This window comes from Panthera tigris, chromosome A2 (assembly GCF_018350195.1).
Source record: "Panthera tigris isolate Pti1 chromosome A2, P.tigris_Pti1_mat1.1, whole genome shotgun sequence".
In the NCBI taxonomy this organism is placed as follows: domain Eukaryota; kingdom Metazoa; phylum Chordata; class Mammalia; order Carnivora; family Felidae; genus Panthera; species Panthera tigris.
The window spans coordinates 1,877,258-1,896,149 of record NC_056661.1 but is presented as its reverse complement, the minus strand read 5'-3'; the positions used below and the strand labels follow the sequence as shown (position 1 = coordinate 1,896,149).

General features: G+C 53.8%; 1 protein-coding gene across 1 annotated transcript; it reads right to left on the bottom strand.

Annotated features, from left to right (window-relative positions):
• Positions 1-1,466: 1,466 nt before the first annotated feature.
• On the bottom strand, positions 1,467-16,895 carry LOC102964188 (zinc finger protein 554). Its single transcript, XM_042977703.1, has 5 exons — positions 16,870-16,895; positions 8,458-8,530; positions 6,037-6,163; positions 3,581-3,772; positions 1,467-2,795 (listed from the first exon to the last, which is right to left on the bottom strand). The coding sequence occupies exons 2-5, from the start codon at positions 8,488-8,490 to the stop codon at positions 1,642-1,644; spliced, it is 1,506 nt and encodes a 501-aa protein (XP_042833637.1). The 5' UTR covers positions 8,491-8,530; positions 16,870-16,895; the 3' UTR covers positions 1,467-1,641.
• Between the last annotated feature and the right edge of the window lie 1,997 nt (positions 16,896-18,892).

Below are 18,892 nucleotides of genomic sequence, written 5' to 3'. Positions count from 1 at the left end.
GTTTGCCCTTTTGTAGTGTCGGCAGGTGAACAGCTACTACCTCTTGGGCTTGGTGAGAGTCAACGATGAACCACATACAAGGGCTGGAAACAGGTGACGCTGGTGCTGGTGCACATCAGAGCTCTCGGTCTCCACTCAGGCGAGTCCGCCTCGCAGGTGGGATTTCTCCCAAGCTGTCAAAGGCTGCTCCCCTGCCCCCCGTCCCGAGACCGACTGCACTGCACCCTCCCCACCATGGCATCGGCAATCCTGATCAAAGAAACCCGGTATCCCTTGGGGTCGTTTGATTTCTACCTACCGTCAAAACGATTATAGCAACGCCAGACAAAATGACAAAAGGCAGGAAACCACACATCATCAGGTAACTCTGACAAACAAACTCTGTCCACTTCCTCCACATCTCTGCCCAGCCTTTGTCCGTTTATGTACATGTTCAGAATACACCGGACGGAGTCACACGTACCATTTTGCACGCTTTATTTTTCACTGTGCGCCCAAAGCTCTTTCCGTGTTAGCACACGTTCTGTGTTGACACAGCCGGGCACGAAACAAGTTAGCACCTAGCTAAGGGACCGACAGGGGCAGGATGACTAAGTAAAATACTGAAACAGACTATTGAAACAAAAGTACTGAATATGGGGGCACCTGGGTGGCTCAGTTGGTTAAGCGTCCAACTTCGGCTCAGGTCGTGATCTCGTGGTTGGTGGGCTCGAGCCCTGCGTCGGGCTCTGTGCTGACAGCTCAGAGCCTGGAGCCTGGAACCTGTTTCTGATTCTGTGTCTCCCTCTCTCTCTGCCCCTCCCCCCACTCATGCTCTGTCTCTCTCTCTCTCTCTTTCAAAAATAAACATTAAAAAATACTGAATTTTGATGGGGCACCTGGGTGGCTTTGTTGGTTGAATATCTGACTCTTGATTTCAGCTCAGGTTATGATCTCAGGGTTTGTGGAATCGAGTCCCATGTCAGGCTCTGCACTGACAGCACGGAGCCTGCTTGGGATTCTCATTCTCTCCCCCTCTCTCTCTCTCTCTCACTCTCTCTCTCCCCGTCTTTTTCTGCCCCTCTCTTGCTAGCATCTCTTCCCATAATAAACATTTTTTTAATACTGAATTTTGAAACAAAAGGTATTCTGTTTCAACAACTAAATTAGTATGACGATTCTCAGCAAAATCCCTTTCCACATTGCTGTTCACATTTATCAATCTTTTCCAAAACGACACGCCCCACTCGGCATAGCTCAATGGCAATTTCCCCCACTAAAAGGTCCCTTCTCAGATCTAGACCTCGGAGCTTTTCTTCAAGAACATGCATGGGACACCTGGGTGGCTCAGTCGGTTAAGCGTCCGACTTCGGCTCAGGTCACGATCTCGCGGTCCGTGAGTTCGAGCCCCACGTCGGGCTCTGTGCTGACCGCTCAGAGCCTGGAGCCTGTTTCAGATTCTGTGTCTCCCTCTCTCTCTTCCCCTCCCCTGTTCACGCTCTGTCTCTCTCTGTCTCAAAAATAAATAAACGTTAAAAAAATTTTTTTAAAAAGAACGTGCAGAAGCCTACTTCTTTTCAAACAGTCCCATCAGAAGGGCAAAATCTAACCATACTTCTGTAGCAGAGAGCTAAAAGGTACCTTACAGGCAGCAAGTGGTCTCTAAAACCCAATGAGGTTGCTGCTCTGATAGAAAGCTTTCCCACAATCAATTATTTTATAGGTTTTCTGACTGGTGTGAGTTTTCTGATGTGTGATAAGGGACGAGCTCTGGCTGAACGCTTTCCCACATTCGCTACAGCCGTACGGTTTCTCTCCGGTGTGAGTCCTCTCGTGCCTAACGAGGGAAGACCTCTGACTGAAGGCTCTTCCACACTGATTACATTCATAGGGGTTCTCACCGGTGTGAGTCCGCTCGTGTTGGTTAAGTGAGGAACGATCACTGAAGGCCTTTCCACACTCGTTACATTCATAGGGCTTCTCGCCCGTATGCGTTCTCTTGTGCAAGACCAGGTAAGAACTCTGGCAGAAGGACTTTCCGCAGTCTTTGCATTTGTAGGGCTTTTCCCCTGTGTGAATCCTCTGGTGTTGGGTGAGAGACGAAATCCTGTTGAAGGCTTTCCCACACTCGCCGCACGCATAGGGTTTCTCTCCAGTATGAGTTCTCAAGTGTCGTGTGAGGGTTGAGCTGTGCGTAAAGGCTCGCCCACATTCCTGACATTCATATGGTCTCTCTCCCGTATGGATTCTCTGATGTTCGCTCAGGGAATGCCTCCGGTTAAACACTTTCCCGCAGTGGTGACATTCAAAGGGTTTCCCCGCTGTATTCACTGTGTTGTGTGTTGTGAGAGCCATACCGTGAGGAAATGATTCCCCGCTTTCGGCGGCTCTGTTGTGTTGACTGAAGGCACTATTGTGGCCGACGTCTTTTCCACATTCGCTCCCTTCACAGGGTCTCTGATCTGTATATGCCATCTGATGATGGTTTAAGAATGGATTAGCTACCAAACTCTCAATATCTAGACCACAGTCGTGGGAATGTTCTTCTACAGAACCTCCTTGAGACAAAGCAAGGTCTGAGCTCATACTACAGGCTTCCCCAAACTCATGCCAGGCAGTGGTCTCCCTTGGAGCAAACACCTCCGCCTGGGGGTACGCCAGCTGCCTCCAAAGCCTGTGCAGGACTTCGCGATTCTCCTCAAGTTGACCACAGCCCCAGTCTCCTTTGGGAAGCTTTACTATACCACTGGGTGGTTCTTCCCCCCAAACCACCTTCTTACAAGATGACTCTTGGCTTTTCAGTATAGCAGCCAAATCTGAAATAAATTGAGGAAAGGGGGGAAGAGAAGAAACTTTTAACTTAATAATGGCGGCACAAAAGTACTTCCAAAATGCATGAGCTACATGTGAATCCGCGTTCAAGTGTCAGCACTCAACACAGGGAGAAAACAGGAAAAGCTCCCGAGGCCAGGACGCAGTGTAAGAAGTTTGCCGATGATGGAAAACGGGGGGGGGGAATGTAAATGTGGAAGGGATGGCCCTACAAAGGAGGGGGGATGAGAATGGCAAAGAGAAAGAATTATCAAGAAGGCAGAGAGGGAACATATGTAACAAGAAACACGGGTAGAATAGCTTCCAGGAGGCAATGAGGGGCGCCTGGGGGGCTCAGTCGGTTGAGCGTCCGACTTCGGCTCAGGTCACGATCTCACAGTTCGTGGGTTCGAGCCCCGCGTCGGGCTCTGTGCTGACAGCTCGGAGCCTGGAGCCTGTTTCGGATTCTGTGTCTCCCTCTCTCCCTGCCCCTCCCCCACTCATGCTCGCACTCTCTCTCTCTCCCTCCCTCCCTCAAAAAAACATTAAAAAAATTAAAAAAAAGAAAAAAGAAAAGAAAGAAATGAGATATATTTCCTCTGCACCCAAAGGCTTGTAGAAGCCAGCGCACAGGACAAGCCTGCTGGAGAATGAATGAAGGTATCTGAGACACTGCAACCAAAGACCTCAACCTTCTCCTTATGCAAGAGGGCGTCTGTGGAGAGACCCGTGACCTGCAGTCCCCAAGACGCCGCCCCCGTTCAGTGGCTCGTATCCGCCTGGCTCTCACCTGAACAGGAGGTCTGGGGAGTTCCTTCCCCCCCCATCCACACAGCTGCTCCTTGCTCCAGCTGGAAAGGCACCACTGGTAGAAAGAGCGAACCCCCCACCCACGGGGAAGGACCGGCGGCCTGAGAGGCTTGGGCTGCGGACAGCGCACCAAACTCAATGCCTGCACCAGCACTTCGGGTCTTCAAGGTTTCTGGAAGAGACAAGAGCACACTGGAGACATGGCGTGTTGGCCAAGCTGAAGATTTTATTTTCCTAATTAAAAACTTGCGGACCTCGGGGCACCTGGGGGGCTCAGTCAGTTAAACACCCGACTCTTGATCTCAGCTCAGGTCATGATCTCCCGGTTCATGGGATCGAGCCCCGCGTCGGGCTCTGTGCTGACCGCTCAGAGCCTGGAGCCTGCATGGGATTCTGTGTCACCCTCTCTCCCTGCCCCTCCCCTGCTCATGCTCTGTCTCTCTCTCTCTCTCTCAAAACTAAGCAAACGGTAAAAAATACTAATTAAAGAAACCTTGTGGCTCTCACATTTCCCCAAGGAGATCTACAAATGGCCAACAAGCACACGAAAGATGCTCAACATCATTAGGCATCAGGGAAATGCAAATCAAAACCACAGTGAAACACCATTTCACACTTACTAGGATAGCTATTATTTTTTTAATGTTCATTTATTTTTGAAATACACACACACACAAACACACACACACACACACACACACACACACACACACACGTGTGAGGAGGGGAAAGGCAGAGAGAAAGGGAGACAGAGAATCCCAAGCAGGCTCTGCACTATCAGCACAAAGGCTGACGTGGGGCTCGAACTCATGAACCGCGAGATCACGACATGAGCTGAAGTCGGACGCTCCACCGACCGAGCCACCCAGGCGCCCTGTAATTTTTTTTTTTTTTAAGCAAAAACAGAAAATAAGGATTAGAGAGGATGTGGGCCAATCGGAATCCTTGTGTGTGGCTGGTACGATGGTGAAACAGTCTGGCGGTTTCTCACAAAGGGAAGCACAGAGTCTCCATGTGGCCCAGCAAGTCCGCCCCTAGGCGTGCACCCGAGAAAGGTGAAAGCAGGAACTCAAAGTGCTATTTGCACATCTGTGTTCACGGGAGCATGATTCTCAACAGCTACAAAGTGTCCACCCGTGGATGTGCAGATAAATAAAATGGGGTCCATCCACACACTGAAATATTACTCGGCTTTAAAAACCAAGGGCAGGGGCGCCTGGGTGGCTCAGTCGGTTAAGCGTCCGACTTCGGCTCAGGTCATGATCTCCCAGTTCGTGGGGTCGAGCCCCATGTCGGGCTCCGTGCTGACAGCTCAGAGCCTGGAGCCTGCTTCGGATTCTGTGTCTCCCTCTCTCTCTGCCCCTCCCCTGTTCACGCTCTGTCTCTGTCTGAGAACTAAATAAACATTAAAATGTTAACCTCATTAGTATCCTGTTACCATATCTAAAAAAAATTAAATAAAAAAATGAAAAAAAAAAAAACCAAGGGCAGGGGCGCCTGGGAGGCTTAGTCGGTTAGGCGTCCAACTTCAGCTCAGGTCATGATCTCACGGTTCATGGGTTCAAGCCCCACGTTGGGCTCCGTGCTGACAGCTCGGAGCCTGGAGCCTGCTTCAGATTCTGGGTCTCCCTCTGTCTGCCCCTCCGCCGCTCATGCTCTGTCTCTCGCATTGTCTCAAAAATAAACATTTAAACAAACAAACTGCTGTCTGCTGTCAGCACAGAGCTCACTTCAGATCCTCTGTTCCCCTCTCTCTCTCTGCCCTTCCCCCTCTCAAATAAACATTCTTTTAAAATTAAATAAATAAAAAATAAACAGGAAGGACATCCTGCCACCTGCCACCACGTGGACAGACCCAGAGGCCACTGTGCGCAGTGACAGAAGCCAGACACAGAAGGACACGTCCCACGTGACCCCACTAGGGGGTCCCTAGAGGAGTCCCGTCCACAGAGACAGAGAGTAGACGGTGGGAGCCAGGGGTGGGGCAGAGGGCGGGGAGTCAGTGCTTTGTGGGGGCAGGGTCTCAGTCTGGGGAGATGCAAAGTTCTAGAAACAGATGGTGGGGGTGACTGCACATTTTGAATGTAATTACTGCCACTGAATTGTATACCCAAAAATGGTTTAAAAGGCAGATTTTATGTTATACATGTTTTGCCACACATACAAAAACATGTTTCATGACGACTCTGTACCCGAGGGGACTCGGGGACATTATCTAAGCCTCAGGTGAGATGTGCAGCTCGGCAGCAGCTCTGGGAGAAATCGGGTCACTGGCAGTGTTGAAGAAACCAGTGGACCACGCACCCCACAAGGGCAGGGGCCACACAGCTGCCTTATTCACCAACAACCCCCACTTCCTAACACGGCTCTGGACACACCGCGGAGGCTACGTGCGTGTGAACCGATGGGCAGGTGCGTGCACGGCGCTGGTCTTACCCAGTGCGGCCAGGTTCCTGTAGGTCTCCAGCATCACCTCTCTGTACAGCCTCTTCTGAGCAGGGTCCAGCAAGGCCCACTCCTCCCGGGAGAAGGCCACGGCCACATCCTCGAAGGTCACTAACTCCTAAAATATCACATCGATTCTGCTCAAGAAAGGCCGCCCCCCCCACCTTTTTACAAGAGGGCCGAAGGCCGTGGCCAACAGGAGATACACAGGGAGCAGGGAGCAAAGCCCAGAGGTCAGATTCTGCTAGCACTCAGATCTCGCGGGAACACATGGCCCGTTTCCTACTGAACTGGTGAGTCCAACTTTTGGATCTGTGAGCGCGACATTCCCACTTGAGAATCTCCCCCTGCTTATTCTAGAAAGAGGTAGCTTGTGGGATCGAACGTGTATTACTGGCTTTCCAGGACGTGGCCTCCTCATCTGCTCAATGGAAGGAAAATGGAAGACACGCTTTCCGCTCCACGGGGTGCAGTGAGGCTGAGTAGTTCACGCCGGTCGGGGCGTCCGCTAGCGATGCGGTCAGAGAACCCAGAAGCCACACCTGCCGATCCGCACGAGCGGGGAAATGTGGCAAGGGCGCCGATGGGCAAAGGAAGGGCACGTGGAGGGGGGATGGCGAATGTGTGGCGCCTGGCTGGCTACTGCAGCCGTCCTGGCTGGAACCAGCAGCTGGGCTGCTGTCTGTCGTGAGGGGAAAAGTTACCTATGGACTTGGAAAGCGATGGCTCCCACCCCAGGCGAGCAGGCCTGCTGGACCCGCTGGCTGGTTTTGGCCATTCTGGCTGAAGTTAAGGTGGCTTTTTTGTTTCGTTTTTAAAAAGCACAGTCCTGAGGCGCCTGGGTGGCTCAGTCGGTTGAGCGTCCAACCTCAGCTCAGGTCATGATCTCATAGTTCGCGGGTTCAAGCCCAACACTGGGCTCTGTGCTGACAGCTCGGAGCCTGGAGCCTGCTTTGGATTCTGTGTCTCCCTCTCTCTCTGCTCCTCCCCTGCTCACGCTCTGTATTTCTCTCTCTCAAAAATAAGCAAACATTAAAAAAAAAAATTTTTTTTAATAAATAAATAAATAAAGATGCAGGCCTGAGCTGCTAAGGGGCTCCCGTGAAATCCTGCGTGGCCTGGACAGGTGATGACCCTCCGGCCTGACCGCCTAGGTCTGGGTGGCTCCATTTACTTAACACGAAGACAGATAAGAAGGGACCCTGCCTGGCCTCGTGGCATCTCAGCTCTCCTGCTGCCGAGGGACAAGCCACAGCTTTGTTTGGAACCCTGACCCCACAGGTCCCGGGGGCGGCGTGGGCTCCAAGCTGAAACCTGACAGTGTCCCCGGGGGCTGTGCCAGCCTCAGCGAGCACCAGGCTGGCCTGAAAGTGGGTGTGCCTGCGATGACCAGGACTTCCATGCAGGAGCCAGGGCAGATCAACTACCCCTCTCCAGGGGGCCCCAACAAGGACAACATCCAGGACACTGACTGGACCCTTTGGATCACCTGCAAATGTCCACAGGAAAGGGCCTGTTCTCCCAGGGACCACCCGAACCTGAGCTGTCAGTCGGCCCTATATTTCCGGTGCAGACACTGATCACTTTCTCAGACTCGTGGCTGTCATCCGAAGCCGAGAGCTAAGGGACAGGGACCCCATCTACCAGTCCCCACAGATGTGTTGTCCCAGTGGGTGGTGACCCCTGCTGTCCTGATGCTCATGGCCTGTAAGGCAGCTTCACATTAAACACATTAAACACATTAAAGCTCTTCCAGGCTTACAAAGACTGGCCCAGCCTCGGGAAGGAAGGACGTCCTGCCGGCTGCCACCACGTGGACGGACCCGGAGGCCACTGTGCGCAGTGACAGAGGCCAGACACTGACGGACACGTCCCGCGTGACCCCACTCACAGGGGCTCCCCAGAGGAGTCCCGTCCACAGAGACAAGAGAGCGGATGGTGGGAGCCAGGGGTGGGGCAGGGGGTGGGGCGTTGGTGCTTCATGGGGACAGGGTCTCAGTCTGGGGAGATGCAAAGTTCTGGAGACGGGTGATGGGGGCGGCTGCACGACACCGCGAGTGCGCTTGGTGCCGCTGAGCTGTGTGCTTAGAGAAGGTTACGATGGTGAATCTTTTACCACAACTGAAGTAACGAGACGGTGCTTCCCAGGCGGCCCCCCGCCGCGGTGGGGGAAGTGCTCCCTGCCGGGGACAGAAGCTCAGCTGTCTTGCAGGGAAACACGCACTGGACACCAGCCTGTGCTTCTGCTTACAAGAAGCAGAGGTTCTCGGACCCAGACGCTCACGGGGAAGGCTCCCTGAGCTCCCACACAGCAATGGGGCTCCCTTCCCTATCTGGGAATGCACTTCTTGTAGGAGTGCGTCCTCTGGGCACACTGGACACTTTCAGGGGGAAGAGGAAGGTCCCACTCACCTGGGGCCCGGGGGACACGTACCCAGCAGCCATCCTCTTCTCTTGGGAAAAGCAGGATCCGGGGCAGGCAGAGCTGCGGGAGGAGAAGGGACCGTGAAGCCCAGGCCCAGCCCTGTCCCTGATCCCCAAATCCTGGACCTGGACACCTCTGGCACAATCCAGGTCCCCGCCCCCCCCCACACACACACACACAGTGTGGTCAACAGAAGCCAGGACAGAGGCCACAGGCCTGAATGGCCCCTTAACCCATGCATGGACCAAAATACTGAAGGTCTTGGAAGCTTACAAAGTATACCAATTCTATCACAGAGGAGTCTGTGCAAGTGTCCTGGGGCCACTGAAATAAACGACCACATGCTGGGGGCTTAAGACAGCAGAGATTTATTCTCTCACGTTCAGGAGGCCAGAAATTGGATCAAGGTCTCAGGGCCAAAGCCCCAGAACAGGGTCCTTCCTGCCTCTTCCAGGTTCTGGGACTCCAGCTTCCCCTGGGCTTGTGGTCACATCCCTCCAGCTTCTGCCTCGGTGGTCACGTGACTGTCTTCTGACTCTGTGTCTCTCTTCTTATAAGGACGCCAGTCGTTGGATTAGACTCACCCATTCCCATACGACCTCATCTTAACTAATTACATCTGCAAAGACCCCGTTTCCAGATAAGCTCACATTCCAAGGTTCCGGGTGGACACGAATTTTGTGGGGAACCCCATTCAACCCAGTAGGACCTCCCAGCCTCGAAGCCCACAGGCCCCCACCCTTGACGCCTCCCAGACTCATCTCTGCCTTCCCACAGCCCAGCCGGCTCCCTGGGGCCCCTCTCCCGGGCCCCCTCCTTTGCCCTGGACTCTCCTACCGGACCACCCCAGCTCTGCAGCAGGAAGGATCCAGATGCGCCTGTCCCACCCGGAAGGCACAGGCCGGACTGTGAGCCCTGCACACTCCCGGGAGGCTCCCTTCCCTTCCAGGCTGATTCTGGTGCTGCCTGGTGGCACCAAGGACCCTCTCTCGCCTCTCTGAGCCCTCCGTCCAACTAGGCCTTGACCTCTGGGCTTCTGAGTTCAGCTCAGATGCTCTGTTTTAGCCAGAGCCCTGCTAAGTCACTTCAGCTCGAAGCCCCCGCCCCGTGTCTGATCACCCTGGATATCCGGCCAATTTCCTCCTGCCCCACCCAGGTGGCGGGGGGTTGGGGGGGCTGGGGATCACCCAGAATGCCTGCAGCGGCAATCCTATCAGGTCTGTTCAGCCAGAATCCCCCGTGATGCGTCCTCACGGCAAGTGCCCGTCTGCTGACCCCCACCTACTCCCTTGCTATAAACCCCCGCTTGTCCACACTGCATCGGGGATGGGGCCCAGGTGCACCAGAGGTCTTTCCCCACTGCAACAGGTCCTGAACTGTTTCTCGTGCTCGAAGGACTGTCTGGCTGTGGCATCCTGGAGCAGTCCTGCTCTGTCCCCACTCACTACACGTGAGCCACCGGCCTGCTCTGGGTGATGTCGTAGGCGTGAAGTCTCTTGTAAACGCAAATTCTCATGCAGACTCATGAGGAATGAATAGAGGCCAGTTACCGGATACTTATGATGGGCGTGATCTGGATTCCTGGACGAAAACTTCAAAAATCACCACCCAGCCCTGTTAATAGAAAATCACCATGGGATTTTCATGGGAACACCCCGGTGATCATCCCCGCAGACAAGGCCCACGGATGCACATGTCATTACTGGGGACACTCCAAGGAGAGGCGGGACATCGGGTAGCTGAAAAGTCACACCTCCAAAATACTTGTTAATTACCGCCATGGTGTTAACGCATCTGTAAATTCTTCCATGGTCCTCCCTCCAGGACGCGGAGCCTCCCCTCCCCCGCGCCATCCACATGGGTTCGCTCAGTGACTTGCTTCCTGCAAATAGTGCGGATAGAGGGAAGAAGGGGAACTTTATTCCTGGAGAAACCTGGCGGACCCCGCCCTAGCCAAGTGATGAAGATCAGTGTCACTGCGATGTGACAGGACGCCTGCTGTGATGTCCCCTGATGTGACAGGACACCTCTGGGCTGCCTTCAGTGTAAGGTAACCTCAGTGTAATCATGAGAAAACATCAGATGAACTCAGTCCAAGGGACCTTCTACAAAGCACCTGGCCACTGCTCTTCAAAAGCGTCGAGGCCACACAAAACCAGGAAAGTTTGAGGAAAGGTCACACTGGAGGAGCCCCAGAAAACAAGGCGAGATGGCGAGATGGCGAGATGTCACGTGGGACCCCGGATGCAGTCCTGGGCCAGAATGAAGGTCCTGGGCTAGTGGAAAACCTGGTGAAATCTAAATGAAGTTTGCAGTCTGGTTAATATTCTGAACCAAGGCTGGTGTCTCGGTGGGTTGATGTGTCTTTTTTTGTTTAAGTTTATTTTGAGAGAGAGCGCGAGAGCGAGCGAGCAGGGGAGGGGCAGAGAGAGAGGGAGAGAGAGAATCCCAAGCAGACTCCACGCTGTCAGTACAGAGCCTGACGTGGGGCTCGATCTCACAAAGTGCGAGATCACGACCTGAGCTGAAATCAAGAGTCGGACGCTTAACCGACTGATCCGCTCAGGAGCCCCAGTGGGTTGACGTTTTTAAAAACGGTGTGTGGTAAGAACACTTAACAGGAGATTTATCTTAACAAATTTTAAGCGTAGAAGGCGCTGTTGCTGACCATAGGTACGACATCGTCCGGCGGCCCTCTCGCACGTGCTCATCTTCCGTAACTGAGACTTGATGTTGCCCAGCCCCCTCTCTCGGCCCCTGGCGGCACCACTCGGGGGTCACGTCTTGGCTGTGATAAATGTCCCACAGTGAGATGTCAACATCAGGCGAAGCGTTCCCACTACGGCGATGTTAACCCTGAGGTAGCACAAATCGGTTCTTGGGACAGGGAGGGGAGAATGTAGAAAGTATCCTTTTACACGCATGCAGAACAGAGGCAGATACGGGCATGTCTCATTTCATTGCACTTCACGGCCACCGCGTTAAGACTGAAGGTCTGTGACAACCCTGCATCACCCTGTTGGCACCATTTTTCCAACAGCATTTGCTCACCGCGTGTTCCTGGGTCATGCGTTGGTGATTCTCACGAACTCATTATCTTTTTTTAACTTTATTTATTTTGAGAGAGAGAGAGAGCACACGTGCAGGAAAAGGGGCAGAGAGAGAGAGAGGGAGACAGAGAATCCTAAGCAGGCTCCATGCTGTCGGCACAGAGCCCGATGTGGGGCTCGATCTCACAAACTGCAAGATCATGACCTGAGCCAAAACCAAGAGTCGGATGCTTAACTGACCGAGCCCACCAGGCGGGTCTGCACTCATTATTCTTACAGTTGTTACGGTGATCTGTGACCAGTGATATGACTGGCTGACAGTTCACATGATGATTAGCATCTTGTAGCAGTTAAAGTACTTTCAAATTAAGATATTTACATTCTTTTATTTATATTTTTGAAAAAGTAGTGGAGATTTTTTTAATGTTTATTTTTGAGAGAGAGAGAGAGAGAGCGGGAGAGGGTCAGAGAAAGAGGGAGACACAGAATTGGAAACAGGCTCCAGGCTCTGAGCTGTCACCACGGAGCCCGACGTGGGGCTCAAACCCACGAACCGCAAGATCATGACCTGAGCCAAAGTCGGAGGCTTAACCGACTGAGCCACCCAGGCGCCCCTACATCGTTCTTTGAGATACAGTGCTATTGCACAAGTATGGCGAAAACATAACTTTTACATGCACTGGGAAACCAAACAATTCATCTGACTTGTTTCGCTGCGGTCATCCAGAACCGAACCCGCAATATCTCCAACGTTATGTCTGTACACATATATCTGTTGTCACAGGTTAATCTGTGTCCCCTCCAAATTCATACCTTCCAGTCCCAACCCCAGGACCTCAGACGGTAACTGTATTTCAAGATAGGGCCTTTAAAGAGGTATTAAGTCAAAATGAGGTCGTTAGGAATGGGCCCAGATCCAGTAAAACCAGTGTCCTTATAAGAAGAGAGGATTAGGACACAGACACGTGGAGAAGACTAGTCTGTTGTGGGAGCCGTGCAGCCCCAGCACCCAGACGCACCTCTGCTGCGAAATTTTCATGGCGGGGGCGGGGCACCCGGGTGGCTCAGTTGGTTAAGCAGCCGACTCTTGAGCTCTGCGCTGACAGCGTGGTCTGCTTGGGTTCTCTCAATCTCTCTCTCTCTCTCTCTGCCCCTCCCCTGTTCACACGCGCTCTCTCTCAAAAAAATAAACATTAAAATTTTTTTCATGGCGGGGGGGGGGGGTGGTCAATACCCACGTGCTGGCTTTGATCCTAGGTGATTGTCAGGAGACAGGCCAAGGGGGCGAGCTGGGTGATGCGTGGGTGGGACTCCACCCCGTTTTTGCAACATTGTATGAGTCTAGAATTAAGTCAAAGCTGAACGTTTAAGAAAACAGCCGCCTCCCCACCAGGAAAGGGGGATCAGGGAACAAGGTTCCTTGGGGTGAGGCTGAAGGAAGAAGCCGGCGAGAGCACGCACGAGGAGCGGCGGCGAGGCACTCAGGGCCTCCGCGCACGCCTCTTCAGAGCCGGCGACTCACTTCCTAACAAAGAGCTCCCGTAAAGAACAGGCACTTGTCCAAAGGCGACACGCGAACGACCAAGCCGCGTGGAAAGGATGATCGATCTCATGAGTCATCACGGAAATCAGACCCACGGTGAGGAGGCCCCTCCCGCCCAGCAGGATAACTGGAGGCCACAGGACAGGAACAGGTGTTGGTGAGGATGGGGGGGGAATGGCCACCCTGGAGCAAGGGGTTGGGAGGTGGGTCGCTGTCCTGGAAGACGGTCTGGCGGTTCCTCAAATGGTTAAACACAGTGTCCACTGGACCCAGGGATGCCTCTCCTACCGTCTGCCCGAGAGAAACGAACACACACGTCCACACCAAAACCTGTTCACGAATGTGCGTGGCGGCACGACTCGCGGTGGCGGAAGAGTGGAAGGAACCCCAGTGCCCATCAACGGATGAACGAGTAAGCACAATGTGGTCCAGCCGCGCGGTGGAATATCACACAGCCGCGAGCAGGAGCCAGGCGCCCACACGCGCTGCCCCGCGGTCAGACCTGAACACATGACGCTCAGGGAGGGAACGAGACACGAGAGGCCACACGGGGTGTGTGAAACGTCCAGAACGGGATCATCCAGGGACAGGCAGGGGGCTCGTGGGGACTAGGGGAAGGAGGGTGACTGCTGATGGAGACAGGGTTTCTTCTGGGGTGATGGAATGTTCCAGAACTAGACAGACATGATGACTGCACCACTCTGTGAATACACGAGAAATCACTGAACTGCATACCTGAAATGAATGAATTGGTTTGTGGACTATATCTAAATAAAGCTGTTAGCCAAAAATAAACCTAACAAACCTGGAAAAAAATACCATGGCTAACTCCAGTAAGCATGTGTAACTGGTTTTTTTTTTTTCTTTTTTGGACATGTAACTGTTTAAGAAAAAAATTTTTTTAATGTTTACTTTTTTAAGAGAGAGAGAGACAGAGCATGAGCCGGGGAGGGGCAAAGAGAGAGGGAGACACAGAACCCAAAGCAGGCTCCAGGCTCCGAGCGGTCAGCACAGAATCTGACCTGGGGCTTGAACTCACAAACCCTGAGATCATGACCTGAGTCAAAGTAAGACACTTAACCGACTGAGCCACCCAGGCGCCCCATAACTGTTTAAATTATCAAGGAAGGGGCGCCTGGGTGGCTCAGTCGGTTAAGTGTCCGACTTTGGCTCAGGTCATGATCTCACAGTTCATGGGTTCGAGCCCCGTGTCGGGCTCTGTGCTGGAGCCTGGAGCCTGCTTCGGAGTCTGTATCTCCCTCTCTCTCTCTCTCTCTGCCCCTCCCCTGCGGGCTCACACATGCTCTCTCTCCCTCTCTCTCTCTCTCAAAAATAAATAAACATTAAAAAATTTTTTTTTAATAAAAAAAAAGAAATTACCAAGGAAGACGTGATCTGTAAGGGCAACTTCTTTTACAAACCACTCATGAAATGAAACACATAAAGTAGAACAAAAGTCTGAAAATCTAGAAGATGAGCCGGAGTGATGCAGAGTTCTCACGGAGAGCCGGCCCTGCCTTGCTCTGCCCTGTAGCTTCAGCTACAAAGGGGAGCAGGCTGTGCCCAGCCATGCCCCCAGGGCATCAGACCTGTCTTTACAAGGACATGCATGCTTCACCCTGACGAAACATCTGCTGATGACACTGAATCAGGTCCTCTAAAAGACACGCTCCAGCCCTGACCCTCTGGTACCTGTGAAGGTGACCCCATTTGCAAGCAGGATCTTCGCAGATGAGATGAAGTCCTAGAGGAGTAGAGTGGGCCCGATGCCACGGGCTGGTGTCCTTAAAAGAGACGCAGACACACAGGAAGAAGGCCGTGTGACAATGGACGTAGAGGCTGGAGTGACACAGCTGTAAGCCAAGGGACCCCAAGCGTAGAGAAGGACCACAGGGAGCTGGAAGAGGCAGGAAGGGTCCTCCCCTGGAGGCCTGCTGACCCTGGATTTCAGACTTCTGGCCTCCAGAGTGTGCAAGAGGAAGCTTCTGGCGTTTCAGCCACCCAGTCTGCCCCGGGACGCTCACAAACACCAGAGGCAAACAGAGGGGCAGCGTTCCTTGCCGCCCCCCCCCCAACCCCCTAGCCTTGCTGCCAGGGAGCCTCACGCAGGGGATTCTGGGCGAGCGCCCGAAGGCATCTACCACTGCCTCCCACACCGCGTGAACTTCCGTCTTTGCTCTTGGGACTTTATAAATATTTTTGTTAATGTCTGAGAGACAGAACGAGACCGAGCATGAGCGGGGGAGGGGCAGAGAGCGAGGGAGACAGAATCCGAAACAGGCTCCAGGCTCCGAGCTGTCAGCACAGAGCCCGACGTGGGGCTCACACTCACGAACTGTGAGATCATGACCTGAGCGGAGGTCAGAGGCTTGGCCCACTGAGCCCCCCAGGCGCCCCGGCTCTTGGGACTTGAAGCCACAGCTCAGGGCAATGGGTCCAGGTCCCCCAGCCCCTTCCTAGGTCCTGCAGAACAATTCTCTCCCATCGTCTGATGGTTCGAAGACCCTCCTACCTTGTGGCAGATGCCAGTGGTCCCTTCAGCCCCCTCCTTCACCCAGACCTGTGCCACATGGCTTGGGACCTTCCCTTTCAATGTTCAAACCACAGAAACTCATCATTTCTCCCCAGGAAGGGCCTGATGAGGCCAATGAGGAACTCCTCTCAGGATAAAGTGTTAAGTCGGGATCTCCCCCTCAGCATTGTGAACGGCGGTTCGGGTCGTTCTCGCGGGGCCGGGCGGGGGGTGTTCTTCTGGGCACTGGGAGGAGTTGAGCAGCGTCCCTGGCCTCACCTACTCCACCCCAGGGCTCAGCAGGGTGACAACCACAGATGTTCCTAGATACCACCACGGTCCCTTAGGGACGGAGGCACTCCCCAGTGAGATCTCCCTGGTTTAGGGGAGTCTACCCACCCCCAAGACACTTTGTGTGCCATCATTATCCGCTCTAAGGAGGTCCCAGGAGGCTGCACACAATTAAATACACACACGGGGGGGTGGGGGGGGGTCACTCTGGTTCCTACTGTCTGACCCTTTGGGGATTTATTCCGGTTTCTAGTGAGCAGGGATCGGACTCAACTGGTTTTCCAGATAATTAACATAGGGTGTCTCGGCCTCAACCCTGTGGACACTGGGGCCGGATCATTCTCTGGGGTGGGGCCGTCCTGGGCACTGCAGGGGGCTGAGCAGCATCTCCGGCCCCCACCCACTCGATGCCGGGGGCATGCCCCCAAACACTGCCGCCCCCCCCACCGCCCCGCCCCGTCATGACAACCACCAACGACCGCAAGCACTGCCAAGTGTCTCCTGGGGGATGGGGCAGGCAGAATAGTCTGGGGGAGACCCCGGGTCAGCCAAGGAGCCCTAGTGAATTCACATTCCCAAGTCTGAGCGTTCGACCCCTCTCGGCCTTTAAGAGCAAATAGGGTTTATTCCATTTCCCTTTCAAGTGCGGCCCCTCCCTCACAGCAGAGCGCGCCCCCTGGGTCTCACGCTGGGGGCCCCCCCGCCGGGCAAGGGTCAGATGTGCCATTCTGGGCGCTGGGCGGCCTCCGTCGCCTCGAGTGACAGACAGGGCAAACGCCCACGGGAACGCCTCGGCCGCCCCTCCCGCCGGACCCCCGCCCAGGGCCCCGAACACCCGTCTTCAGGCGCGGTGACCCCGGGGTGGGCGCAGGTGCCAACCGGGGCGCACCGCTCGGGCGCCACCGGCTCCCGCCCGGGCCCGCCGCGGCCGGTCCCGGACGCCGCCTCCCTCCGCCCCCCGGAGCCCGCGCCCCCGCCCCCTCCCTGCGCCCCGTTAACTCACGCCGCGCCGCCGCTGCCGCCGCTGCCGCCGCCTCCCCGACGAGCGCAACCAGGACGGTCTCCGCAGTGCGCCTGCGCACCACGAAGCCGCGAACTACAAGTCCCAGGAGGCTCGGGGGTGGAGCTGGGGGGGGGGGGTGGTCCCCCGTCCCTCTGGGGCAACGAGTCGAGTCACAGCGCCATCTGCGGGCGGGAGGTGTCTCCGCAGGACTGAGAAGCTTCCTGCAGCTGCGCACAGCCGCCGGCCGCAAACACGCGCCCGCGCCGTCGGGCAGGTGCGCGGAGGGCTCCGCCAGGCCTGAAATGAGGGGCAAATCGCCAGCCTTCCATTTGGCGCGGTGCCAGAGACATACAGATTTGCCTATTGATTAACAAATCATGGAAACGTATAATCCGTTTTTTGCTTGGTAAAATTGTTTTAATGATACTATTTCTTACTAATACCGATATGTTGATTTGTGTTATCAATAATATGTTGCAACAATAAAACTACCATAATTAATGTATTAATGTATTGGAGCTTAGTAATATCTGATGTTGTAATTAACTATAATATTCTGTATAGTCCAGTAAATGTAACCAACCTTCTAGAGGCGTCTGGGTGGCTCTGTCCACTCTTGGTTTCAGCTCAGGTCACGATATCACTGATTGGGTCTGAGCCCCGCCAGGGCCTCTGCACCGGCAGCGGGAAGCCTTCTTGAGATTCTCTCTTTCTCTTCCCTCTCTGCCCCTCCCCGCTGGCTCTGTCTCTGAAAAATAAATATTTTTAAAAATGTAACCATCTAGTAATAAAACAGTAATAAATTATATAAATATGTGATAAATTCTACATTTAAAGAATTCTTATTATTGGTCCAAATCGTGATATGTATTATATGTATTTCCGAATATTATTTCTCTTTTTTTAATGTTTATTTATTGTTGAGAGAGAGAGAGAGAGAGACTGCACAAGCCGGGGAGGGGCAGAGAGAGAGGGAGACACAGGATCCGAAGCAGGCTCCAGGCTCTGAGCTGTCAGCACGGAACCCGACGTGGGGCTTGAACTCACGAACCTCGAGATCATGACCTGAACCGAACTCGGACGCTCAACCAAACAACAGAGCCACCCAGGCACCCCTATTTGCCTTTCTCGTTCTTTCTCTCTATGCAATGCCCAAGCCCTGAGCTGCGTGTTTTCCTTAGAGAAGAAACGGGGTCCCCTGAAGTGGAGAGAAGTTGGCAGTGTTTCCTCCATTAGGCACCGGAGATGGTGTGTCACGTGATACGTAATTATAAACATCATGCTTGTGACTTTGTCATCCGATTTACAGACACTGGGGCAGAACGGATTAGGATCTTTTCTCCAGAGTTGCATCTCACTTGTTTCAAGCCTAGATTGGGAATCTAGTCCTCGAGTGGCTTTGATTTAAGTAGGATAAACATCAGGTGAAGGTCCCAAGGGCTGGATGAATTTGTGTAACAGATGGCCCAAGCCAACGCAACAACGCACATTATGTGTGTTATACCCGAATGCATTCCCCACCCCAACCCACGCCCAAATTCTTAGGTTGACACCTGGTGGCCAGTGTGATGATATTAGGAGGTGGGGGCCTTTGAGAGGTGGAGTCATCACGGATGGGATTAGTGCCCTTATGAAAGAGACCCAAGAGAGCGCCCTCGTCCCTTCTGCCACGTGAGGACGCAAGGAAGAGGTCGGCTCTCTGCAGCCTGGAAGGGGGTTCTCCCCTACCGGAGCCAGGACCCTTTATTATACCAGCCTGAACAGACTCAAGGTGTTGAAGAATTTCCCAACCCCACTTTTTCAGTCTGGTTTTTCCAGTCTTAGCCCGTGATGCGGAAGATACGCTGTCCAGACTGCCTGTTTAGGACTGGAGGACCTGTTCCTCCTCGTGCCCCTCCACACTGCTGCTGGCAGTCCTGGGCTTTCAGCCTCGATTAATAAAAAATAGTAGCAGTGGTTCCCCGGGGTGGCTCAGTCGGTTCAGCGTCTGACTCTCGATTTTTCAGCTCAGGCCATGATCTGA